Source organism: Physeter macrocephalus, chromosome 4 (assembly GCF_002837175.3).
Source record: "Physeter macrocephalus isolate SW-GA chromosome 4, ASM283717v5, whole genome shotgun sequence".
Taxonomy (NCBI): domain Eukaryota; kingdom Metazoa; phylum Chordata; class Mammalia; order Artiodactyla; family Physeteridae; genus Physeter; species Physeter macrocephalus.
Window position 1 is genome coordinate 124,004,754 of NC_041217.1, and position 27,130 is coordinate 124,031,883.

Here is a 27,130-nt window from a genome sequence, read left to right on the forward strand (position 1 = left end):
AACCATACTTCAAAAAGAGTCATGTACCAAAATGTTCATTGCATCTCTATTTACAATAACCAGGACATGGAAGCAACCTAAGTGACCATCAGCAGATGAATGGATAAAGAAGATGTGGTACATATATACAATAGAATATTACTCAGCTATAAAAAGAAACGAAACTGAGTTATTTGTAGTGAGGTGGACGGACCTAGAGTCTGTCATGCAGAGTGAAGTAAGTCAGAAAGAGAAAAACAAATACCATATACTAACACATATGTATGGAATCTAAAAAAAAAGGAAAAGAAAAAAAAAGTGGTCATGAAGAACCTAGGGGCAAGATGGGAATAAAGACACAGACCTACTAGAGAATGATATTCATGGAATAAAACATAAATAAGAATTTCTCTTCTGTCTTAAGTGCACATATGTACTGCAGCTTGAATGTTTCATGAATTCAGGCTCAAAAAAAGACATGGCAAAATAGAAAAGACTCAACTGAAGACTTTGTCCATTATTTGTATAGAAAGTCAGGCATGGAACTGGTAAGAAATAGTAATCCTGAGGATATTTACTTATTTATCTGCTTTGACTTTAGAATGCCTGTTTTCTTCAAAACAAGCATGTGGAATGAGCATCTCTAAAAAATGACTTCCCTATCTTGGCTTGCAAGCAGTTCCCCAACAAGCTGCACTTTATTTCTGTACTTTACCACAAAAGGAACTGCAAAATCAGCCTCTTATTTTCAGGGAACTCTTTGTAGCCAGGTTGGTCTCTGTTTTGGTGGAGAGCTTGCTGTTAAGAGAAAACAGACTGGGAGTTGATTTTGTTGCATGTTTGAAGTCAGCTTTTTCCTGTCTCTCTTCCTCCATTTTCTGCTCTGTGTAATTTTGGGCACGTCTACTTCCTGGGCTAGGTGTGTAAAGGTAGAACCTTAGTTCTATTTCCTTGTTGCAGTGTTCACGCGGCTTGGCATAACGCTTTGTACATTGTGGGCATTTAATGCATATTTGCCAAATCAGGAAATGGAAAATGTGATGCTATCAGTAAAGTTTTTTCCAGGAGAAGCAGTGTTGTATAATGGAAGAAGCTCAAATGAACTATTTAACCTCTGTCAACAACAGATACCTTGCAGGGTTGTTGTGTGTTCTAAATGACACAAGATGGGTGCTTAATTGATGTTATTTTTATTTCAGCCAAATTATGGAAGTTAGAGTCAGCTTAATGAACTTAATTTGTCTTTATTGTTTTTCATGTTTCACTTAGTACCTAAATATTATTTTTTTGATTTGCAAAAAGTATTTACTCCGTCTCTAATTAGTTATCTGTGCTGAACTTTATACACTATGAACAAACCAAATGGATAAAGGTATGCAGTGAAACTGGCATATAAAATCATACACATTTTAAAAATTATTTTTGGTTATCTTCTAACCAAATGCTATTTAAAAATATTTGCTCGTGTATTTTATCATATAAGCAATAATTTCTCTGAACACTAAGAGTTACATGATGCTGAACCCACCCACCCCCCTTCACCCCCCACCCTCCTACCCACCCCCCACCTTTCCCCAAAGCTCTCCGATGTTTTTGATTTTCAACCACCAAATAAGATCAACAATAGAAAAGTGTTGACTTATTTAGCCTTGTTGGGAAATGCTTTAGTGAAATTTCCAAATACTTTATTTCTTTAAGGGTCCCACACTTCATTTTAACCATAACAAAAATTTCTCCTCTTTACTTTTTGTAGTCTTTTTTGGGGAGAAATTTTAAAGAATTCAGAGAAATAAATGTACTCTAACCCATTCTTAGTGACTCATGATAATAATTATGAACATGAACACTCTCTGGAATGAAGCTGCGGACCCAGTTAGTTGCTTCTACTAGAGGTATTCCCCTAAGTGTGTTCTGTGGAAGTGGCTAATTGATGTTGTTGGTCAAGAGGGCTGCATGGTTAAATATGTTGGGATATATCATTTTGTATGATTTTTCAGGTTCTTAATATGCTTACAACGTTGTGAAATTCTGAAACAAAGATTGAATCTGAGGTGGCTCTGAACTTATTTGAGTAAGGAACTCTTTTTAAAAAAGATATTTTAAAAGATTCCGTTAGGAAACACTATTCTATACTGAATGACTCTGTTGTACTTTTTGAATTTCTTTTCTTTCTTTTAAAAGATGTTTCTCTCTCTTCCTGGACAGTGAAACTGTCAGCTATGACTTCTTGCTTCTGGCAATGTGCCTGGATACAGAGGCTTTCGCCTCGGTGGTCTGAAAAACTAGGTAAACGACTACATGTATGAAATAAAGTCTCTCTTATGAGTAAAAGGCATGAGATTTAGTGCATGGAATTTGTGACACTTATTATGGCTTCTCAGTAGCACTTTGTTTGTTTAAGGTTGTTGAATAAATCAACTTTAGCTAAGTAAGAGAATACCGTTAGCAGCTAACCCCACGTACTTGTCCTTAAAAGAGGTACAAAACTTCCATTCAGATAAGGAAGGTTTGAGTCCATGATTGTATACAGATAGAGCACCGTGTATCTGTATACAACTGACCCAGCCATCCATTGACATTTATTTTGTTTAGACTTCTGAGAAGTTAAACTTTTTCTTCCCATTCTGAACCTGGACAGCTGTAACTCACTATCTCCTCCTCACCTCCATCCCCACTCCAAGCCATGTCTATGTTGAATTCTCTAACTCAGTGAGAAACTTTAAAATCTTAGGGTTTTCTTTCTTCACACCTGGGATCCCTCTCCCCTCTCACTGTACTCCACACTCACCCGTTCTGGCATAAGGCTCCCACCTCTGCCCCTGAAGACAGATGCCAGTCTAGCCCATGGGTTATTTTTCCTCCTACTCATCCTCTTTTTCTCCTCTCTGTTAAGCCTGGAGTAATTCCTGCTCCATCAAGAGTAAACTGTCTTGATAGCATACTCTGACCCAAACAACCTACCAACAACTAACTGAAACTTGACAGACATATTTGTTGAGATTGATTTCTTGACTTGTCTCTATGAATTGGAGGACCAAGGTGTTTCAAGACTAAAAATAAAAAGCGGGCTTCCCTGGTGGTGCAGTGGTTAAGAATCCACCTGCCAATGCAGGGGATACGGGTTCAAGTCCTGGTCTGGGAAGATCCCACATGCCGCGGAGCAGCTAAGCCGGTGCACCACAACTACTGAGCCTGCACTCTAGAGCCCGCGAGCCACAACTACTGAGCCCGTGTGCCACAACTACTGAAGCCCACGCGCCTAGAGCCCGTGCTCTGCAGCAAGAGAAGCCACCGCCCTGAGAAGCCTGCATGACACAACGAAGAGTAGCCCCCATTCACCGCAACTAGAGAAAAGTCCGTGCCCAGGAACAAAGACCCAACTCAGCCCAAAATAAAAATAAAATAAATAAATTTATTTTAAAAAAAGCGTGACTTATCAGGTTTGTTCGAATTATCATCTCTTTGATTATTCTATTTTGGTATCTTTGAGATATAGCCATAGAACAGGAATATACTTTGGATTACAAATTCCAAACTCTTAAAATTATTGCAAAGTAGAACTGGATGTCATAAACTAATTATAAATAATATAATTTCTCTTCTGTCAAAGTTAGGCTCTTGTCTTGGGAAGGGGTGGGGGCAGGTAAATGAAGAGGATAGGGATTGACTACCATGATAGACTAGAATACAATATACTTACAAGTGAGCTGTAGGCTACAACTGTGAGTCATGTTAACTATCAAGTACAATATATTCTTTTTTTCCAGTCTATTCATCTTTTCAACAGAGTATAATTAATAGATATTCTATATTTAAATATACTTTAAATTGTAAAATGTATAATGAATTAGACTGAACTTTTTAACTGCAAAGAACATTAGAAAAAAGAAACTATGATGTTAAATCAACAAAACTGCCGCTTCAAAAATGGTCAGATATCGGCAAATTCACACGGCTCAATTGAGTAACATTTTTTATGCTCCATGTGCTTTCCCTGGTTCTCTCTCACTCTTCTGTAATTCGACTTTACAGAAGGTAAGGCTGTGAGGGGTCAGTTGCCCTAGCACAGTGCTCTTTCCTCATGCCACACTGTCTTAAGCCAAAATGACTTCCTAAGCACAGCAAGTCATTTGAATATGCACATGAATTACAGTATCTATTCTAGGGAAATGAATAGTAACATGACAGAATAATCATGGGAATATGTTTTAATTAACATCATCCCTTAATACACACATCTTCATGTAACTCAAATAACATGCTCATAATACCATAGCAGAATAAGAAGAGAATAGTGGGTAAAAAGATTTACAGAAAAAAAAAGAGATAACTTTTATATAACAAATTCTGGGTTTGGGGGAAATTTGGGAAAGGTATAGCTCTTGCTATTTTATATCTCTTTTGCTACGTGCTATTGGGTTAGATCAAACCCAATAACTGCCATCGCTTAAAGGGGAGCTCATTTGTTGTTTTTGTTTTTTCCTTTTACCTTGATTTTCCAGGTAGTATGCTTTCATAAAGGTTTGTAAATAAATTTGCTCCAGTGAGGGTATATTCTAATGATCTTGTAAGTGACAGATAACTCGATGTTATAAACTCATTTTTTCCAGTGTTCTTTAAACTAAGAGCCACAGTATTATAAAGAGACAAATATATAATTTGCGCTCTCAGCATCTGATGTTGGCAATGATTTCAGTTTAGAATAAGCCGTTTTTATTTCCTTCAGAAAATATAATTGGCCACTTGTGCTTTTTAACTAGTATGAAGGAAACTGTAAATACAGCAATTTATTTGATTAAGGTCTATGGGCATTTTTCTTTTACTGAAAATGGACTTTGATTTTATTGTGCTAGATACAAATAACTTCTATAGCAAAAATAAAATGTTACATCCTTGATAGTCATTTGTCAAGAGAAGAGAAAACCCAGGTGCAGCTCTTCAGCAGTTTTTGTGACTTTTAACTGATTTGGCTTATAATTCCTTCCTACTTCTTGCATTGGGAATTCATTTCTCTGTGTACTTTGCTGTTTCTGTATACATCTCAGGGACTAGAAATACTAAACCCTCATTTCCCCACATATAACCCTTCTAGAATTTCACAGCCAGAAGTGTATTCTTACCCTGCAACTATATCTTACCTTAATTCTCATTTCCTTCTGCAGGATGTCTATATCTATATCTGTATCTGTAGCTCTCTATCTATATAACATTTTTATACCCATTTAAATATTTCTGAATTTGGAAGGAAAAGTCTTTCTTTTGCTCCCTCTGTCATGGATGAATGCAAAGTCCCCAAACTTGTTTCAAGCTACGGAAGGCTTCTCTACCCAGCTTGGTATTCTAATAGATCAGAGATCTCAGAGGAACTGGCTTCATTTTTTACAGACTCTGAGATTCAAACTAATTTCTTTGCAATTCAGTAGAGAAAACAACTAGCCATTTCCTTTCCTAAACAGCAGCATGTACCAAGTGTTAGGGAGTTAACGTTGTCAGTTTATTCTTAGCCGTGGAAACTGATAAAATTATTGAACAGTTGAATTTTTGAGCTGGGGGACCTTAGCTGTAGTATAAACTCATTTTACATATAATGAATGTGAGTTCTCTAGACACGATATAAAATGCTTAAGATCAAAGGGCTAGCTAGGCAATTAAAAAATATAGAACTTCAAAAATAAAGTGGTAAAGAAAATATTTAGATTTTTTGTGTCCTTTTTTTTGTTTCAATGTTTTAACTCAAAAGACCAGCTGCTGTTTTGGTCTTCTGCTTGCATGGAATTGACTTGGACCTTTTGGATGGTATTTCTCCTGTGACATTGCCAAAGGTTGGAGCAAGCCGCAGTCTTTTCAGATAATTATCATTTTTGAAAACTTGAGTTTTCATGATCTTGCTAGTTAGTTTAAAATATGTGTGAGAATAAAATGCTAAGACAATTTATCTATATAGGGTTTCTACTTTTCTGGGATCTTTGAGAGAGTTCAATAAATAGAAGGTAGAAGATCTCCTCAGAGCTGAGTTGAGTGGGGCCCTTGCATTCTGGTAACTATCTGCATAGCCAATCTGACCAGAAGGCTCCTGTGTTCTCAGTGTCCCTAAATCTTCAATTTATTATGTTGAACCATTTTATAATTTCTCCAAATGATCGAACCTCTGCAATGTCAGATAGTTCCATCCAGTTACACGGTGGAAAATTTCTGGGGTCATAAGTCAAAATATTGAATCTTAAATAAATTGATGATACTTAAGAGCCTTGCCCTGTGATGTAGGAAACGATTAAGTGGAAGTGAATTAAGAGAGAAGGACAAAGAAAGCAAAATGAATGAGCTTATAGCAAGCATGTATTTAATTGTTCACTGGAGGGATCCTTTTTTTTTTTTTTTTTTTTTTTTGCGGTACGTGGGCCCCTCACTGTTGTGGCCTCTCCCGTTGCGGAGCACAGGCTCCGGACGTGCAGGCCCAGCGGCCATGGCTCACGGGCCCAGCCGCTCCGCGGCATGTGGGACCCTCCTGGACCGGGGCACGAACCCGTGTCCCCTGCATCGTCAGGCGGACTCTCAACCACTGCGCCACCAGGGAAGCCCCAAGGAGGGATCCTTTTTTGATATGCAGAGCTTTAAGTTAGGGAAATGTCTTTTTCCATCACACAATACATTTTAAAAAGTCACCTTGTATACAGCTAAACTTTTGTTCAAACATCTCAGCAGGGAGACTAGAGAGATATAACCAGGTGTTTCATATTATTCAAACAGTACTAAGCTTACTCTTGAGAAATTAAACATGGACAGTCTCTTCTCCCCCATCTGAAGTCACATAGATATCCTATTTGGGTACTTCATTATTCTTACTTACACTTGATACTTATGCATAGATTCCTGTATGTATCAGTTCTTCTTTCATTCCCAAAATAACACCATTCATTTAAACAAAAATATTCAGAACCCCTGCCATGTGCCAGGTAATGGGGATATAGGAGTCTATAGGTCTGAAATGGTTTCTGACCTGCCTCTCAACCCCAAAACAATAAAGGCAAATAAGAAATGTAAGAAGAACTTATGTTCAATCACTTAATTCAAGTCATTTAGCTTAATAACTTGGGTACATATTTGTTTCAGTGTTGGCCTTAGAAAGCATTGCTTTTCATGTCTTACCTGAAGTATCTTATCACCAGGCTGCAGCAGGTTGGATGCTGGTCCATCAGGCTGAACCCTAGTAACAAAGATACCCTATAAGTCAGAAGTAACAGAGGTTAGGATTCTATTTTCAAGAACTAGATCTACTTAAAAACTTTTTCATTCACATAGAAAACAGTGAAAACAGATTAAAAACAGTTTACATGTGAGGTTAAAATATTATTATAGTATTTTAAGCAAGGCACCACGCTCTAAATCAAGTTTAAGAAAAGCAACATTTTTACTTGCACAAAAATGCTCATATTGTTTTTAAAGTGCACTTATGATTTATAAATTAATTTCATGGCATAGTCTTAATTTCTTTCTTAAATAATTTGATATATGGTTCTAAACCATCTTTTGTGTAACTTTTGTATAACTTCTGAAGTTGTCTTAAGTTATTCCTCATTGAAAATGTCTCCTATCTGATAGGTTGTAAATTCAACGTACACTTTAAAAACCTTACTAGAATTACATATAAGACTGGTTTATTTTAATAAGTATTACTTTATATGTTACTGAGACTTTTAAAGTAAAATGAACGAGTTAAACGTAAGAAAATTCCAACGTATAAAGTTTGCATCTATATAGTTACAAAATTCCTAAATTGATTTAGTTTATAAAAAAGTCAAATTAATTTTACTGATCATGTACACAAAGCAAACACTTATTGAATGTCTGCCATATGCTAGGCCTTGATTGCTGGTGTTATAGAGATATACAGAATATAATTTTTGTCTTCAATGAGCTCACTATATAGCAGAAGAAAAGTCAAGAAAACCGACTATAAAACAGTGTGAGAAGTGTTATGATAGAGGTAATCAATATAATAGATTATTTAAAATGTTGCATCCAGCTTAACCTTAATGTGTTGGAGCTTCTAAGAAGAGGAGATATCTGGCACGGAATCATAAAGGACAAGTAAAAGGTATCCACACAGATAAGGAAAGACATTCTACACGGAAGGGATAGCACATACAAAAGTGAGAGTGCCTGTTACATTCAGGAAGCTGCAAGTAGTTCTATTATGACTGCAGTGGTTGTGGAAGGGTTCGAGTGGATGTGGTTGGGAACATGGGAGAAAATCATATCAATCCCCAAAAGTAGGTAGGGATCAGATCAAGATGGGTCTTTAATGGACATCTTTATCAGTTTGGGGAGCTACTGAAGTTCTTTAAACATGATGGTGACAAGATTTTGATTAATATACTAAGAATGGACTGATGAGTGGATAAACAAAATGTGTATATCTATTCAGTGGAATATTATTTGGCAATAGAAAAGAATGAAGTACTGACAACATTGATGAACCTTGAAAACGTTATGCTAAATGAAAGAAGCTAGTCACAAAAAACCACATAGGGCTTCCCTGGTGGCGCGGTGGTTGCGCGTCCGCCTGCCGATGCAGAGGGGCCGGGTTCGCGCCCCGGTCTGGGAGGATCCCACGTGCCGCGGAGCGGCTGGGCCCGTGAGCCATGGCCGCTGGGCCTGCGCGTCCGGAGCCTGTGCTCCGCAGCGGGAGAGGCCGCAGAAGTGGGAGGCCCGCGTACCACAAAAAAAAAAAAAAAACAAAAAAAACAAAACAAACAAAAAAAAAACCCACATATTGTACGATTACATTTATATGAAATGTCAAGAAGAGGCAAATGCATAAAAATGGAAAGCAGATTAGTGTTTGCTAGGGGCTGGGAAGAAAGCGGAGTGACTGTTAATGTGTACAGATTTCTTTCTAAGGTAATAAAAGGGTTCTGGAATTAGACAGTGGTGACGGTATACTAAAAACCACCTAACTGTACACTTTAAAAGGGTGAATTTTATGGTATGTGAATTATATATCAATATGGCTCTTATTGTTTTTAATTCTTGAGTATTAATAGAAGATAATATTTTAATGGCTTTGCCTGTTATTTAGAAAATTATCTCATTTACTGATCTGTAAACTTAATAACTCTCACTTAAACCCATAACTTTGTGTGTGTATGTCTTTGTAAATGGTTTAACAAACAGACCCTAATTAAAATATTTCTATGTTTTAATTTAGCATTTTAGATCTTTATGAAACATTAATTTAAGGATTTTGAATGATTTTTATCTTTCTGATTTTAACCTATCTTTCCCATTCAAAGATGAAACTACAGTAGGCGTTAAAATATTAGAAAACTGCATAACTTTAACCAGTAATTCGACTTCTAGAACTTATGTTAGGGAAATAACTGGATAAGTATGCAACATGTATTTACTAATATGTTCATCACGGTATTATTTGTAATAATAAAAATTACAAATCACATGTAAATGTCTAAGAGCAGGGGATTGATTAAATAAATAAATTATGGTAAATCTATACAATAGAACAATATGTGGTCATTAAAAATGAAGTCCTAGATGACAGCTATAGAAGGACACTAGTGCTTAGAGAAACAAGCAAGTTACAAAACATTATGTGTGGCATAATACTATTTTTGCTGAAACATGTTTAAATGTATATTTGTGTGGGAAAATATCTGGAAGAATATACTCCTAAACATTAGCAGTGGTTGTACTGGGTAATGAGACATCATATATATGTATATATTTTACTTTCTTTTTGCTTTTCTGTGTTTTCTAATTTTTCTACAATGATTAGGCGCTAACAGCATTAAGAAAATAGTAATAAAAACTTAAAAAATCTTTTAGGTTAATGGTGTCACAATTTGGTGTGATGTTCAAACAGCTAGTTACTTTGGTTAGTTCAGTTGTACAAATGGTCAGTTCAGAAGGAAAAAGAAAACTGGTTGTTTGAAAGGGACAGTTAAATAAGGCACAATGACTAATCCACCAGACCAGTGAATGGCGCTGGTTGTGAGAACACATATAATCCTCACAGTCCTTTTCATACTGGGCACACAACTCTCACACTCCATCAATCCAGGAGACTGTATGAGTACTCAGTTCCCCTGGTGGTCCCCCTCTTTTGCTGTTGCGGTCTCTGTACAACAGGCAGAATGACACTGCATCTCTGGATGCTGAAGGCGAAGTTGTTTTGACTATTATTTTATCCCCGCAGTCCAAGTCTGTGCTACCTAGTTAATTTTGATTGCCGTTCTTCAGCTTATTGTACGGGAACAGTTTTAATAATTTTTGTATGAATCCAGACCATAGGAACTGAATTGTGGCCATCATATTGCAATGCAGAGAGGAACTGGCAACACTCCACAACCTGACTGCTGAAAGAATACCAAAGTCATGTCTCTAGCAGGTTTAACTTCAATCATCACAAAGCTCTGAGGGGTTCAACCACTGTTCTGTACACTTGCTTTGAAGCTTTCTCTTATGGTGGCCTGAGTCTTCCTAAGCATTTATTGCTGTTTTCTAAAGCGTTAATATTTCTTTTCAATCAATAAATTTTACCAACTAAGAAATTGCTACTGCCCATTGGCATAGTTTCTCTTTCTCTCTGTTTCTTTCTCTCTCTCTCTCTCTATATATATATATCCTATCAGGCAGCATATTGCCACATTAGTCAAAACAGATAGCAGTGAGTGTTATGTTTGATAATGGTCTGTAGCATTCATTATTTTGGAGGTGGACTGTTTCCCCAAAGACTGCCTGAAGAGGCCAGTGCCCTGATTTTTCACTGTATTTAGGTATTGACATATAAACACTGTCATATGAAAGAGACCAAATAACTCTGAACCCATTTTTGTGGTCTCTGTTATGATGAATATTGATGAGAAATATGAAAACTTTGACACTGTTTTCAAAAAGTTCATTGTAGCAGTGTGTCACCCTTTCAACAAATTCATTTTCTTTTGAGACTTCAAAGAACACTTTGACACTGATGACAGATTTTGGTGAGGAGTCATCCGACTATTTGTATTCTGAAAATTAGAACAATAACTTCCCACTGATTGGTAAAAAGCCATCTTCTAACTTCCAAGCATCAGTAAGCCATCTTGTATATATCAAAGATCCAAATCATGGCATATGACCAATTTGATAACTCTTCGGGCAAGATCTAAATTTCCTGTAACATTTGCGGAGCTCTAAATGTGAGACAAACTATCATGCAATACATTCAAACTAGTGAAACAATCTATATACCTAAGGTGATATAGCAAATCAATTTTTCCCAAATAAGGAAAATACCTCAGTAACGGTTTTTCAATGAGTAGTGTATATTAGGTTTTCTGCTGTTGCTATAATAAGTTACCACCAACTTAGTGGCTTAAAACATCACAGATTTATTATCTGACAGTTCTGTAGGTTAGACATTCAACTCAGGTCTCACTGGGCTACAACAAAGGTGTCGGCAGGGCTGCGTTATTTCCTGGAATCTCTAGGGGAGAATGTTTCCTTGCCTTTTCCAGCTTTTAGGAAAAGTCCACATTCCTAGGCTCGTGGTTCCTTTTTTCCATCTTCAAAGCCAGCAACTGTGCATCTCTCTGACTATTCTCCTACATTCACATCTCCCTCTGACCACAGTCGAGAAAGATTCTCTGTTTTTAAGGACCTATGTGATTAGATTAGGCATACCTGGATCCAGGATAACTTCCTCATCTCAAATTCCATAATTTAATCTCAACTGCAAAGTCCATTTTGCCTTGTAATGTAACATATTCACAGGTTCTAGGAATTAGGATGTGGCAATCTTTGGGAGACCATTTTTCTTCTGCCTGCCATATAGTGTAAGAAGTGAATAAGAGCATAGTTCTGGAGTTAGCCTGTCTGTGTTCACCATTTATAAATTGGTGACCTTGGGCAAGTTAATTAACTTTTGTGTACTTAATTTTTCCTCATCAGTAAAATGATTATAATAGTGGTTTATACCTCATAGTTATTAGATTAAGTGAGTGAACACATACAAAATACTTAGAATAGTAGATGGCACTCAGTATAGGGTCTATAAATGTTATTATAATTATTGAAAGTCTGAAGGTTGAGCTACAATCCAGGGTCTTTCTTTCCAGCAAAGCCTGCAATAAGAGATTTCTGAGCCTTCCAACTGTACCAGATTTACTGTCAGAAAATTCTTCATTACTCTTAGTCTTAGAGTACATTGAAAGGCCGACATTTGTTATCTTTACCTTGAATTCCCAACAGATAAGAGGATTTGCATCTTTGATTTAGGGAAGGGGATAGGAGGAGGGCTGGAAAGTCTCTCCTGTATCATCTGTGGTTTCATAGTGGTGGCTGTCAGTGATAATTGCTCCAATTATTGTTTACTCTCAATAATGGACATGGGTCCCAACAAGAAGGCTTTCTGATGGTTCTTAATAACTTTTAGAGGCTACTTCCTTTGGTAGCTCCAAGCCAACGTCAGCTCTGTAACAATGGCTGCTAGAGTCTAGTTACTGGCTTATGGCATTTCTGAGTGTGTTTCTCTGTTTTGCACCTCATCACCAGCTCTCATGTTCCTTAGTGGCTTGACAGCACAGTGGTTTTCCCTTAGCACCACCTCTAGAGGGCATCTCACAACAGAGCAACAAGATAAGTATTGCAGTCCTTTCCAAAGAATGCAAGTCTTTTCTCCTATCAGACACCAATATCTGGGTGTGCTTGAGACAGACACAGACACAGACACAAAGGACTCATGTATCACAGAGGGACCCCATAGGTTTGAACCAAAGCTAATCTGGAGAGCACTGGCCGGATGCTACAAATAGGCTTGGCCTTTTGCCATTTCATGTTTCTTCTCCAGTTTTTAAACCAGTCTTCATATAAGTCATAAATGAAGTTTTTCCAAAAGTACCCATAATGGATTTTTAAAAAGTTCTACTTTTCACAAGTAATTTTGAAAATGGATGAGTATGGAAGGTTTTTCACAGTGTTAAAATCTGACCTGTCTTATTGGTTACCTAGTCTCTGCACCTCTGGACATAAACCTTGAAGAACTCAAGGTTCCTTGAAAGTTAGTCTACAAGGGCAACATTTCACATTCTAACTTTAGAGGAGAAAGGAACTTTATATGGCTTTTTAATGATGAAGGTGAATGACTGTGACAGTCTCAGCTATTGTAAATGTAGACACCAAAATAGAACTTGTCTTAAGGGAATTACAACTTCAATTTGTGAAATATGCTTTTCTTTAAAATTCTGAAAAAACTTGGCTCTAGCTGATGCTAAGAAGTTGGTTTCTAGGAAGGCCATATCTCAGATAAAAATTGCATACAATTACAATTACAATTCAGAACACATTGGTTATATATTATAGAATATGGTATCATATGCTTTCGTATAATTATAAAAGTTCAAAGAGCGTTTCTGGAGAAAAAACTGACCCATAAAAACAGCAAACACAGCCATAGATTCAATAGCTTGCAAGGGGAAACTATTTTTTTTTGGCCAAATATTGGCAAATAATTTCTTTTCATGAATTGAGTAAGGTTAATATTAAGCTATGATGCAGCTCATAGAAGCAGCATTACACATACACATAGACTGTGTTTACTTAATCCCTGTGATTATTAGAAGACACATCAAGAATAAAGGTGTTTCAATAGCTTTACTCTCTATGAGTCAAAGTGTGAAAACAAAAAATTTTAAGGTTAATTGCTGAGAGACAAATCTTGAGCTTTGAACAATGTGCTACCTTAACAACTGAGGAATTTATATGCAGCAAGCAAAGAGACTTATCCCATGACCATTAGATACTAAAGGAGAGGGGAGAGGGAGGAAAGGAGAGAGGGAAGGAAAGGAGAGAAAGAGAAAAAAAGGAGGGCATTGGCAGCTGCATATGATGATTCAGTGTATGACTGAACTTTAGCTGACAAAACAATGAAATGTAAAATCCATAAAAAATGAACAGAAAGAAGAATTGCTTTAGAAACCTAAAAAATTTGAGCCTCAAAAGACAGAGATACAAATTATACAACTGACCAAAGTCCTCTAAAAATTTCACAAAAATCTTAGGCACAGATGTTTAAAGGAATTCAAAACTCTCTTCATTAATTTTTTTTTTTTTTTTTGTGGTATGCGGGCCTCCCTCTGCTGCGGCCTCTCCCGTTGCGGAGCACAGGCTCCGGACGCGCAGGCCCAGCGGCCATGGCTCACGGGCCCAGCCGCTCCGCGGCATGTGGGATCCTCCCAGACCGGGGCGCGAACCCGGTTCCCCTGCATCGGCAGGCGGACGCGCAACCACTGCGCCACCAGGGAAGCCCTCTTTCATTAATTTTTAAATAAAGAAATATTAAAATAAAAATCACTTGGTTGCATTTGTAAAAAAATAGAACTACCATATGACCCAGCAATCCCACTACTGGGCATATACCCTGAGAAAGCCATAATTCAAAAAGAGACGTACCACAGTTTTCACTGCGGCACTATTTACGACAGCCAGGACATGGAAGCAATCTAAATGTCCATCGACAGATGAATGGATAAAGAAGATGTGGCACATATATACAGTGGAATATTACTCAGCCATAAAAAGAAACGAAATTGAGTTATTTGTAGTGAGGTGGATGGACCTAGAGTTTGTCATACAGAGTAAGTCAGAAAGAGAAAAATAAATACCATATGCTAACACATATATATGGAATCTTAAAAAAAAACGGTACTGATGAACCTAGTGGCAGGGCAGGAATAAAGACGTAGACATAGAGAATGGACTTGAGGACACGGCGAGTGGGGGAGGGGGAAGCTGGGGTGAAGTGAGAGTAGCGTCGACTTATATACACTACCTAATGTAAAATAGTTAGCTAGTGGGAAGCAGCTGCATAGCACAGGTAGATCAGCTCGGTGCTTTTCGATGACCTAGAGGGGTGGGATAGGGAGGGTGGGAGGGAGGGAGACGCAAGAGGGAAGAGATATGGGGACATATGTATGCATATGGCTGATTCACTTTGATGTACAACAGAAACTAACACAGTATTGTGAAGCAATTATACTCCAATAAGGATCTATTAAAAAAACAATGCATTGGAGCAACAGGAGATTATTTAAACCCAAAGAAATTGGCTATGTGATTACAAATATCTTAGTAACAACGTAATGGAGTGATCCTAACAGAAAAAATACACTTGCACCATTCTTTTATGTCATTGTAAAGATTTGTTTAGTAGCCAAAATGAAAAATGTATATAAACATATAGTTTTCAAGATACTGCCCTTATGACTTGATAAAAACAACCAAGAAGTGAGCAGTTTATTTCCTTTTATCTGAGATTCCTGTTAGAAATGACAAATTGACTACTAAAAAATCGATTTTTTTTTTTTTTTTTGTAGTTTGGTGTTGATCACCAGGCACTATTCTCTTTTGGGGAATTTGAATATAAGAGTTGAAATCATGTTTGGCTTTGATTACTTTATACAGGTGTACCTTGTTTCACTGTGCTTCACTTTATTGCATTTTGCAGACAATGCAGTTTTAAAATTGAAGGTTTGTGGCAACTTTCTGTCAAGCAAGTCTATCAGCCCCATTTTTCCAAAAACGTTTGCTCACTTCATGTTTCTGTGTCACATTTTGGTGACTCTTGCAATATTTCGAAATTTTCATTATTATTCTATTTGTTATGGTGGTCTGTGATCAGTGATCTTTGATGTTATTACTACGACTCGCTGAAGACTTAGATGATGGTTAGCATTTTTAGCAATAAAGTATTTTTGAATTAAGGTATCTAAATTTTTTAAGACATAATGCTATTGCACACTTAATAGACTACAATATAGTGTAAACATAACTTTTAAATGCACTGGGAAACCAAAAATTTTGAGGGACTTGCTTTATTGCAATATTCATCTTATTGCAGTGGTCTGGAAACAAACCCCAATATCTCTGAGGTATTCCTGTTGGAATTATAATTGTAATTTTCCTTTTATTGATTGCTCCAGTATTGCAATTATTCCATAACAGTTAAAAATCTCTGGGAGTCTGTGTATTGTTGACTGAACGTACATTTTCTTCCTGTTTATTTCTTGGTAAAATTCTTAAGCTTAAAAAAAGAATTTTCTTTAATTAATTAATTATTTTTTGGCTGCATTGGGTCTTTGTTGCTGTGCGCAGGATTTTCTCTAGTTGCGGTGCGCAGGCTTCTAATTACGGTGGCTTCTCTTGTTGTGGAGCATGGGCTCTAGGTACGCGGGCTCAGTAGTTATGGCTTGCGGGCTCTAGAGCGCAGGCTCAGTAGTTGTGTTGCACGGGCTTAGTTGCTCCATGGCATGTGGAATCTTCCCAGACCAGGTATTGAACCTGTGTCCCCTGCATTGGCAGGCAGATTCTTAACCACTGCACCACCAGGGAAGTCCTCTTAAATGATAGTGCCTTGTTATGGGAATGTGGTTTGTGTATGGTAATGGGGTTTAATCCAGTAGGTTTCAAAAATGGGAAATAATTTCTACTCCATTATACTTAAAAAATAGAATTGCTTACTAAGATCATGTATAGCTATGTTAATTATATTGTAAGGATGATTGCAATTAAACAAATGCATATTTGTAATTTTGTACCTTATACAGTAATCATAAACTGTTACTGCTTGTTTACTGCATAATGTAACTCTGAATTTATTAACAATATATATTTAAAAAATATATATACACATATATATATACATATATATACATTTTAAAATAACACAGTCTAAATTCTGATCTAGTAGTCCAACTTTCCAGCATAGTTCTAGCACCTTCAGGTTAACTTGGTGTCTGGAAATCTATTCTCATCTGTTTATGGTTTTCCTTCAACTCATTCAAAGGATCTTAGGGAGGATTTAAGGATTTAAGTTGGAACTTACAGAACTTAAGAATCAACTCTTTGAGTTCTCATGATTTCCTTCACACACCCAAAAGAGAAAAATGACACAATAAAAGTGTTTTGCAGTTACTTGGGTTTCTTTCTCAGTTGTCTTTGATTTCTCTGATCTTGCCTATTGTTACCTAAAATTTTTTCCCATCTAAGTGTGTTCACTCCAAACTTCCCTGCTCCTCCTGATCAATATCATTTTCTAAACCACTTTCTTTAGTTGCCAAAGAACATAGATTTGGCTCAATTAGTGATTACTACCTCTTAGAGAGACTAAGACTATATTTGTAGAATATAGCAGTCTTTTTTTTTAAGAAGAAAATTAATCAGAAAAATTACAAGTATTTAAAAGCAGATTTAATGGGTCTCATTGAAAAAACTATGACACAGCAAATTTCAGGATCCACACTGAAGTATCAGTTGCTTTGGCAATCCCTCTCAGTTAGATGCCATGGTTTTTTTTTTTTTTTTTTTTTTTCGGTACGCGGGCCTCTCACTGTTGTGGCCTCTCCCGTTGCGGAGCACGGGCTCCGGACGCGCAGGCTCAGCGGCCATGGCTCACGGGCCCAGCCGCTCCACGGCATGCGGGATCCTCCCGGACCGGGGCACGAACCCGTGTCCCCTGAATCGGCAGGTGGACTCTCAACCACTGCGCCACCAGGGAAGCCCAGGTGCCATGGTTGAAAGCACTCAGGCAGTACTTCTCATAGATGAGCATATCAGAATTGCTGGTACTAAAGTACTTTTAGTTTGAAAGATGAAGAACATCCATTGTTTTCATAGTTGCATAATGGACACTTTTGGGGACCTGCCCAGATTCCCGTTATCAGATTGGTGCTCTCATCCTGCAGGTGCTGCTGACAGCTCACATCTAACCCTTCTTTTGAATTACCCTCAGCCTGGAGCCTCCTTACTGGGAAATGCTGGGAAGGTTATGTTCCTTCCCATGTAGTTAATGACTGATACCAGGGTACAAAAAGCTGTTACCCTCCTCAAGGTGAGACAACTCTGTGGTACCATTGATGCTCCAGAACACCCTGTACCCTGTACCATCCGGTTTCCACTAAATCCACATCTTTGTGGATTTCCACTTTCTTCACCTGCCCTATCCTTCATCCCTTATTCTCATATAGATTTCACCAGACAGAAATTCTTCAATTAACTACTTGCACAAAAGTCCTCATCTCCGGTTCTGCATCTTGGGGAGCTGGCTTTAGACAAATATAAACTACAAAAATTAAAGCTCTGCAGTATCTTCTTGCCTGGAAGGGATACGTAGATCCTATATTTTGCTTACTAGCGATTCTTTGGAACCCAGTACCAGGAGATAAAATGCACCTCTGCTCCCCAAGCACGGAGCAACTTTGGGGGTAGATTGGAGGAAAAATGGATAATATTGTTATTAAATACATATTATTGAGATACATCTCAAATGTTATATAGGTAAATTTAAAAAAGCTAAACAATACTGTACAGGCAGAGATATGGAAGTTATTACTTTTTAATTTCTTTTTGTTTTGTTTTATTTCTATTAATCTGGATTTGCAATATTTTCAAAAATTCTAGCTGGTTATAACATTTTCAAGCAGAAACTAGAAATACTACGGAGGTCCCTGCAATACCACTTAAAACTTGTGGTAGTAACTTTATAAATGGAATATGAAAGATTTCACAGGTTTCCCAAAGATCTTTTGGACCCTCAGTAATTAACATTCTCTCATTGTTGGACCTGTCAATTCTTGTTAGTTATTACATAAAATATTATTTATGAACTAATTTTAAGTGCTTTCATATTTTGATTGAGAAGTCTCTGACATTTTTCCATCAAATAGCAACAAACTTAAAAAGTCTCAAATCCTTTCCCACACCATTTTCTGTCTTCTTATTTAGCTTATTTTGTTCCATGCTAAATGGCTGAAATGATGCAGCAGACAGAACATAGATAATATTTAACTCTAGCAACTAATATAGTTGGCTATGTACTTGGACTTTAATTTTATTGAAAATTATTTTACTGATTGTTAAAGAATATCACAAAGTGATAGCAATCTCAATTCTAGTGACTTTCTAAATATATTGTTGAATTAAAAGATCCCAATCAATGTTCTTATTTAAAATGGTACTTTTTTTTTTTTTTTTTTGCGGTATTCGGGCCTTTCACTGTTGTGGCCTCTCTCGTTGCGGAGCACAGGCTCCGGACGCGCAGGCTCAGCGGCCATGGCTCACGGGCCCAGCCGCTCGGCGGCATGTGGGATCCTCCCGGACCGCGGCACGAACCCGTGTTCCCTGCATCGGCAGGAGGATTCTCAACCACTGCGCCACCAGGGAAGCCCTAAAATGGTACTTTTAAATCACCTTATTTTTTCATATGTATGATGGAATGATATTTTCTTAAAGAACCAAGTCTGTGTTGAGTTATATTTTATTATATCTTTTCATAAGCTGAAATCTTATATGTCTTCTTTATAATATAATGTCTTGATATTGAAATTATCCAATTGGCTAAAGCACACTGCCACGCCTTCTTAAAAGGCCTCATATAGGTGGTCATACCTATAGGAATCCTATTAATAGGAGATTGCAAAGACTGCATTTCTATCAATATTTCTGAATAGACTCAGGTTTTTTTTCAACATATAAGACAGAACAGAACAGGCAAAAATGCATTTTTTTATTTAAAAATTCTTGCTTTTAAAGTCCTCGAACAACCAAGTGGCATTCTGAACCTCAAACTGCAGTGTGACTAAGATGCAGATGAAGTAATTGTGTTGTAAAATAATTTTTTATTTTTAAAAATTCAGTTTTATATATAAATTATATATATTTATATTATATCTATTCCTTGCTCCTGAATGTTACTTTCACATAACTAATAGATTCTCCAAATTACTTTGCATTACATAATCGCTTGAAGTAGAATTAAAGATGGGACAGGTATATAAATTATATTATAAAATTAATTTAGAAATATATAAAATAAAACACCTTTGTCTAGGAGTTGTACAAAATGAAGGAAATATTATATGTAGTTTAATGTTTATGTAGTAAATATAAATCATATGCTGTGTGTTCTAGACAAATGTGTTTGCTATTCCTGATTTTTATATCCATGGAGAATACATGACAAGGTGTAGACATAGAGTATGCACCTTTTTCATAAGTCAAGAGCATATCTTTTGCAACTGTTTATTTATGAATCACCCAGTGTCATGAGGCTGAACAAACCCGGAAAATTATTATTATTATTTTATTTAAATAAATGTATGTATGTATTTATTTATTTATTTATGGCTGTGTTGAGTCTTCGTTGCTGCACACTGGCTTTCTCTAGTTGCGGTGACCGGGAGCTACTCTTCATTGCAGTGCGCGGGCTTCTCATTGCGGTGGCTTCTTTTGTTGTGAAGCATGGACTCTAGGCGCGGGCTTCAGTAGCTGTGGCACGTGGGCTCAGTAGTTGTGGCGCACGGGCTTAGTTGCTCCGCGGCATGTGGGATTTTCCTGGACCAGGGCTTGAACTAGTATCCCCTGCATTGGCAGGCGGATTCTCAACCACTGCGCCACCAAGGAAGCCCCGGAAAATTATTCTTGTGCATTTTCGAATTTGCTACTGCCAAGCATGCCTCTGAGTATTGGTATCCCCAAGTAAAGATGTCAAATAAATGCTTTGGATCTGCACATCTAACCTTACTTCTCTTCGTAATATTAATCATATAAAAACTTTTATTTGATGCAATACTCGTCTCCACACAAATTTTCTTCTAGAGGTGGAAGGTGGGATGTAAATAGGAGGGAGGCTGTTTGGCATCTGGAATCAATTGTTTAGAATTTATGTAGAATTAGATATAGTAATTTATTCTGAAATTCCAGAACATTTATTTAGAGTTTATTGGTGATTATAGTATTTTACATTTGCCATGCCTATAATATTCTTCCTTGGCTTGGGATTTTACCTGTACCATGGGCAAATTAAAGCATTAAAAAAAAAAAGAATTTTTTCTTCTATCATTTATGTGTCTACATGCCGATTGCCCAAATCAGTGGAAATATGGGTAGGCTCTCTGGCATCTGCTCAGCATGAGTGTTTATGATAAAACTGTGGAGAATAAGTGATTCTTTGGTCCCAATGTCCTAGTATGTATATTTCCTGATATCAAGTGATTTGAGGATATTCATAATACAGCTTCCATTTTGATCCTGTGACTAGGTGATTGTTCACAGCATTGTTCAGTGCTGTACCTTTACTGTATATAGAGAAAGAGGCTATGAGTTCTTGTTAATATCTTTAAACTCCAGAAGCTTAGTCCTTCCTTCTAAAATGAGGCAAGGAGGGATATCAGTCCCTGAATGATGAACTGTGTGAATACATCATTAAAAATTCATTTATTTTCAGTCTCGGGCTGCCTTATGAAGTCACACAACAACATGATATCAGTCATCCATTAATCCAGTCTCTTCTTCCTAACAACACCTCGTGGAAACTGTATTGGTATATTACTTAAATTTTGTAATCATGAATTATTATTTTATGAACATTTAAATATAGGGAAAGATTATTGTGGTTTGTTCCACTGGCAGGATCTCCACTGTAATAATACCTTAGTCCAAAAGTTATATAAACGCTTAGCAATCTAATGTATACAGTATGCTTCTAATTATCTAAGTTCAGTAGAGAATACATGCTGACTTCCAAGGACTTGAAGCAAATATCTAGACTATAACTAATTACAGTGTTCTGTAACACTTTCAATATTAGATTATTATGTTAGTCTCAACTCTACAGGGTATAAATTTGTCACGTGGCTCTTCGGCTAAATGGTATTTGCAGATAGAGGTATGTATCATAGTGCTTGTTAAGAGAAAAGGATTTGGAGTCAGATCAATTTGGGTTCAAATCTTATCTGCCACAGGTCAGCTAAATGACCTTGGGCAAGTTAATTAACCCCTCTGGGCCTCAACAAAGTGGGAAATAATAATACTCAACTAACACAAGTTGCTAAGAAGATCAGATAAGTTCATGTATATAAAGAGCCTAATACAGTGACTAGCACATTACAGATACTCAGTAAAAGTCTATACTTTTATTATTATCATCAGATTTGTTGGATCAAAATCTTTTATCTCTCTGGAGCATCGTGCCATCTTGACAGCAATGTTTCTCTATAATAATAAACCAGATAATGGCTCCATCCACTTCACAGGAAGGGCAAAGGCAAGCATTATATGAAGGCTTTTTCATCTGGTTTTCTACAATTTTCTCTTTCCAAGTATGTAAAAGCAGTTTTCACCTGGCAGTGAACGCAAAATAATGAACTCCATGATGAGTGAGTTGGGTTGTTCAACTACTAAATACTGTTCTGACAATGATATGAGCTGCAGGACTAATTGTGCTCCATCCGTTTAACCTAAGGAGACCATAATCAGACTACCTTGGCGTCTTTGAGAAGAGTTAAATTTGCAAGACCAGATGCTGTTCTAAGCTCTCAAAGTCTGGTACAAAACAGTCTTCATGTCTTAATCCTCAATTCTCCCTAAAGCCTCAGTTAACTTTTGGGCTGTACCAAGAGTTTTTCTGCAATAGTCTTATACTACCACAGAACCTAAATTGGAACTTCTGCCAGACTGAACAACACAACTCACTTTTGTCCCAGTTTCATACTCTCAGCCCTTAGGGATGACTGCTTCATGCTTTTCCTATCTGGCTGTAAACCAGGTAATCAGTTTGGATGTTATTTCACTTTAGTCCTTGGCATTTGGCTGAAACAGTGGTTCCTAGCAATCATAATGAAGATAATGGAACAAATCTATTGGCTACTTTAGTACAGAAAGTCTTCAATGACTCTAAGACATTCAGATATCTTGGATACTTAGAATTTTGAGTGTCATTACAAAACACTTAAACATTAACGAACAGTAAGTAAAATAATATAGTATGCTCGAAAGACTGCTTCTAACCCATGACTTGTTTATTGGAAGGGGGTATGTATCATGTTAAAGTTTAAGCTTTTGCATGACTAGAACTCCTAATAAAGAAAGCATCAACCTCTGACCCAGGTTGAATTAAAACATCTGTTTATTTTGGTTCTCCTCACCCCTCCTCACAGCTGTAAATTAGCCAATTTATGATAAAATTGTCCATCAACATGGGAGAGAAGAGTATTTTTAAAGTTCATTTCGGGCTTCCCTGGTGGCGCAGTAGTTGAGAGTCCGCCTGCCGATGCAGGGGACACGGGTTCGTGCCCCGGTCCGGGAAGATCCCACATGTTGCGGAGCGGCTGGGCCCGTGAGCCATGGCCGCTGAGCCTGCGCGTCCGGAGCCTGTGCTCCGCAGCGGGAGAGGCCACAGCAGTGAGAGGCCCGCGCACCGCAAAAAAAAAAAAAATGTACTTAAGTTCATTTTCATTTTCTTACTGTTTGATATTTTTACGTTGATATAGGCACTGGATTCTACTCTAAATTTTATGAAACCTCTACAAGAATGGGGCACTGGGGATAAAAAAATGCAACTGAATTTCCTCGAGATTAATCCCTTTCCTTGTGAGTGGATTAAATTCTTATAGGAATTGTCAGAGCCAATGTCTTTAGATCGCCTCAACACTTTTAACTAAGTATCTACCATATGTTTGGTGTGGTCAATAAATTAAGAGCAGTCTAAGTCTTCTGTAGATTTGGAACTTTTAATTACTCTGATCAATTTTGCTGTAATAGAGATTCACTTTTCAGATTTTAAGTGTTTTAGAAAGTAATCAGGCAAAGAAAAGTGCTTTTGAGGGGAATCTTTCAATGGATAGATTATATAATTCAAGCTCTATATCTGTTGCATTTAACCAAAAGAGAAATTATAAGATCATAGAAATAGTTCAGTCTCACTAGAGTCATCAAAATGTTACAATGAAAAATTAAATGAATAGTTATAAAATGTTCATATTTCATCACAGTGGAACAATCACAGGCAATGATTTGAAAGCCTCACACCTGCTATCCCCTTCAGTTGAAAATAAAAGCAGAAAAGTAACAGCATTCAGACATCTTGACTATTTAGCAACTTGTGCATCTTTAATTGAAAAATATCTATTACCCTGTGCCTTCCAAAAATATAGTGAAAAGAAATATCTGCTGGTGAGATAGGAGAGGAAAACATGTCTTTTGAATTTCAACTATCTTATGAATGATAAGGTTGTTACCTTTTCATTGAAAGAACTTATGGAAGAGATGTAAAACCAGAGACAAAAAGAGGGGTCAAGATGAATAAGACAATGATTTGAGGCTTTTAAAAATACCATCATATGTTTCTGATAATTTTGACTTTTCATGCTTTTTGTCTTAATATACATTAATAATTTATTAAAATTCAGTAAACACTTGGTCCTACTAAACCATGAATATTTAAATTCTACTAAATCAATGATTATCCTTAACATCATTTCAAAAAGGAAATGTAGTAGTTACTTATACACAGAGATTTCTAACTGGAATTTCCCTAATTATACAGGGCTGCTTCATATACATTCCTTATATATGAATACCTGCTCCAATCAGTTAACCAAAGAAACTCTTATCTATGGCCACTGGGGATTTCTTTCTATTCCTTTCCATCCAAATAGTCCAACCTCTTTCTTTCTTCTTCTTCAGAAAGGAAAGGAAGAGGGCATAACTAATGGTAGGAAACAAAAAGTCTGGGAAGAAGTAGAGGAAAATAAGGGATTAAAGGCTATGGAAATCTCCAAAGTAGGGGCATCCAAATTTTTTCAGAAATAGGTCTTTAATCAGAAACTGATGTGTGGGTTATTTTTACAATAGTGGTAAGTTGAAAGGATCCGCACCACCTTGTGACTCAAAGGTTAAGTCGAGAGCCTGAGGAGGTTTTATTCATATCTAATTTCTGTCTTTCTTCATCATCCCAAAGTTTTATGATGTCACTTAATGCAATTAAATTTGATGAGGTCAAAAGCAGACAGTTTCAATGATCATCAAATTATAATCACTAATTGTTTAAAAGCTGAGAATATTAAACCCTGATGGCAGAAGGCAGGTTATATGGCTCAGGGTAAATTTTTTTGCTTAAAAAAGTCATGTGGTCCACAATGGGATCAGACAGGCCAGATGTGAACATGTGCAGCATGGTGGATATTCAGCAACGTTTGAGGTTAGAGTTGGCAGTGGTGGTGAACCTTTACCCATGATTTGACAGACAGGGGTGAGCATAAGAGGAGGACCTGATTCCTCTGCCATGGCTAACACTGATTTTCTCACAGAATATTTGTTTCCCATGGTCTTTCAGTTCTACAATTCTATTAGTGAAATACTTTACAAACATGATGGATTAAAGAGATGGCAATCAGCTGGCCCTGGCGTTGAATCATTATTTCTTCATTCTGTTACTATGAGAAAACTTTTTCCCGAATAAGTGATCCACAAATAAACTTTTGGAAAAAACTTGTTAGAAATTGCCTATATAGTTTCCTTTACAAATATATACAACTGTGAACAAAACAAAAAGCAAAAAACAAGCAACTTCCTTTTCAAAGAGAATGCTTAAATTTATTTTTTCTCATTCATAGGATTTGTCAAGCACTGCAGTGAATTCTTTTTTCCCTTTGCTGAAAAAGTTTCTAATTGGCTTCATAGTTAGCTAGCTTATTAAAGCACAGTAAAACCAAAAAATTGAAAAAAGTTTTTTTGCTGCAGTAGAATATAGTGTTTTTCTAATTAAAATTGCCAATAAGAAATTCAATTCTTACCTTGTCAGAAGGTTTAAATGGATTTCCTTGTCCACTAATTCCACCACTGATACTAAATCCAAGGCCAGGATTCTTTTCTATTCTCACACAAAACTATGCAAAGAAGATATAAAAAGGTAATCAAATACATATAAAAGCTAAATATCTTCAAATAACTGTATCCCAATAGAAAATATTCACATTTCACTTAAGTTCTCAGGGTTAGCCTATGTTAACTTGGTATATAAAAGACAGTATAAACTCTGACAAAATAGTGTTTCTATAAGCATCAGTTATAATTGGAACTAACTTAAAATTACCTGAACAAGCAGACATGAGTAAATATTTATTCGTTACCTGTGCAGGACTACATTTTGGTTAGCAGTTTTTAAAACTTAGAAAACCCCTTAAAAAATTACATTATTTTAATTAACTACTTTAAACATACATATAGTCTGACTAATTAGAAAGGACTGTATGAATAAGTGAAAGAAAATTTGCAAATGTAGAGTGAGGGAAAAGATGGCTATTTGATTAATTACTTGATTAATTATTTACACATCTTTATTGGAGTATAATTGCTTTACAATGTTGTGTTAGTTTCTGCTGTATAACAAAGTGAATCAGCTATACGTATACATATATCCCCATATCTCCTCCCTCTTACGTCTCCCTCCCATCCTCCCTATCCCACCCCTCTAGGGGGTCACAAAGCACCAAGCTGATCTCCCTGTGCTATGTGGCTGCTTCCCACTAGCTATCTATTTTACATATGGTAGTGTATATATGTCAATGCTACTCTCTCACTTCGCTCCAGCTTACCCTTTCTCCCTGTGTCCTCAAGTTCATTGTCTATGTCTGCATCTTTATTCCTGTCCTGGCCCTAGGTTCGTCAGAACAATTTTTTTTTTTTTTTTTAGATTCCATATGTATGTGTTAGCATACGGTATTTGTTTTTCTCTTTCTAACTTACTTCACTCTGTATGACAGACTCTAGGTCCATCCACCTCACTACAAATAACTCAATTTCGTTTCTTTTTATGGCTGAGTAATATTCTGTAGAATATATGTGTCACATCTTCTTTATCCATTCATCTGTTGATGGACACTTAGGTTTCTTCCATGTCCTGGCCATTGTAAATAGTGCTGCAATGAACATTGTGGTACATATGGTTTTCTCTGGGTATATGCCCAGTAGTGGGATTGCTGGGTCATATGGTAGCTCTATTTTTAGTTTTGTAAGGAACCTCCATACTGTTATCCATAGTGTCTGTATTGATTTACATTCCCACCAATAGTGCAAGAGGGTTCCCTTTTCTCCACACCCTCTCCAGCATTTCCTGTTTGTAGATTTTTTGATGATGGCCAATCTGACTGGTGTGAGGTGATACCTCATTGTAGTTTTGATTTGCATTTCTCTAATGATTAGTGATGTTGAGCATCCGTTCATGTGTTTGTTGGTGATCTGTATATCTTCTTTGGAGAAATGTCTATTTAGGTCTTCTGCCCATTTTTGGATTGGGTTGTTTGTTTTTTTTGATATTGAG

General features: G+C 36.8%; 1 protein-coding gene and 1 long non-coding RNA gene across 12 annotated transcripts in view; one reads left to right on the forward strand and one right to left on the reverse strand.

Moving 5' to 3' along the window:
* LRRC7 (leucine rich repeat containing 7) overlaps nt 1–27,130 on the reverse strand; it is a 499,495-nt gene that overhangs the window by 23,649 nt on the left and 448,716 nt on the right. For 10 of the 11 annotated variants that reach the window (XM_028489260.2, XM_028489268.2, XM_028489261.2 and 7 more), the window contains 2 exons: nt 25,605–25,697; nt 7,126–7,200 (listed from right to left, as the gene is read on the reverse strand). In XM_028489260.2, coding sequence (XP_028345061.2) covers nt 7,126–7,200; nt 25,605–25,697 — 168 coding nt within the window. The remainder of the gene's footprint in view (nt 1–7,125; nt 7,201–25,604; nt 25,698–27,130) is intronic. The other variant, XM_028489263.2, reaches the window with a different exon arrangement.
* LOC129392086 (uncharacterized) overlaps nt 1–27,130 on the forward strand; it is a 55,616-nt gene that overhangs the window by 9,396 nt on the left and 19,090 nt on the right. The gene's annotated exons all lie outside the window — the stretch shown is intronic.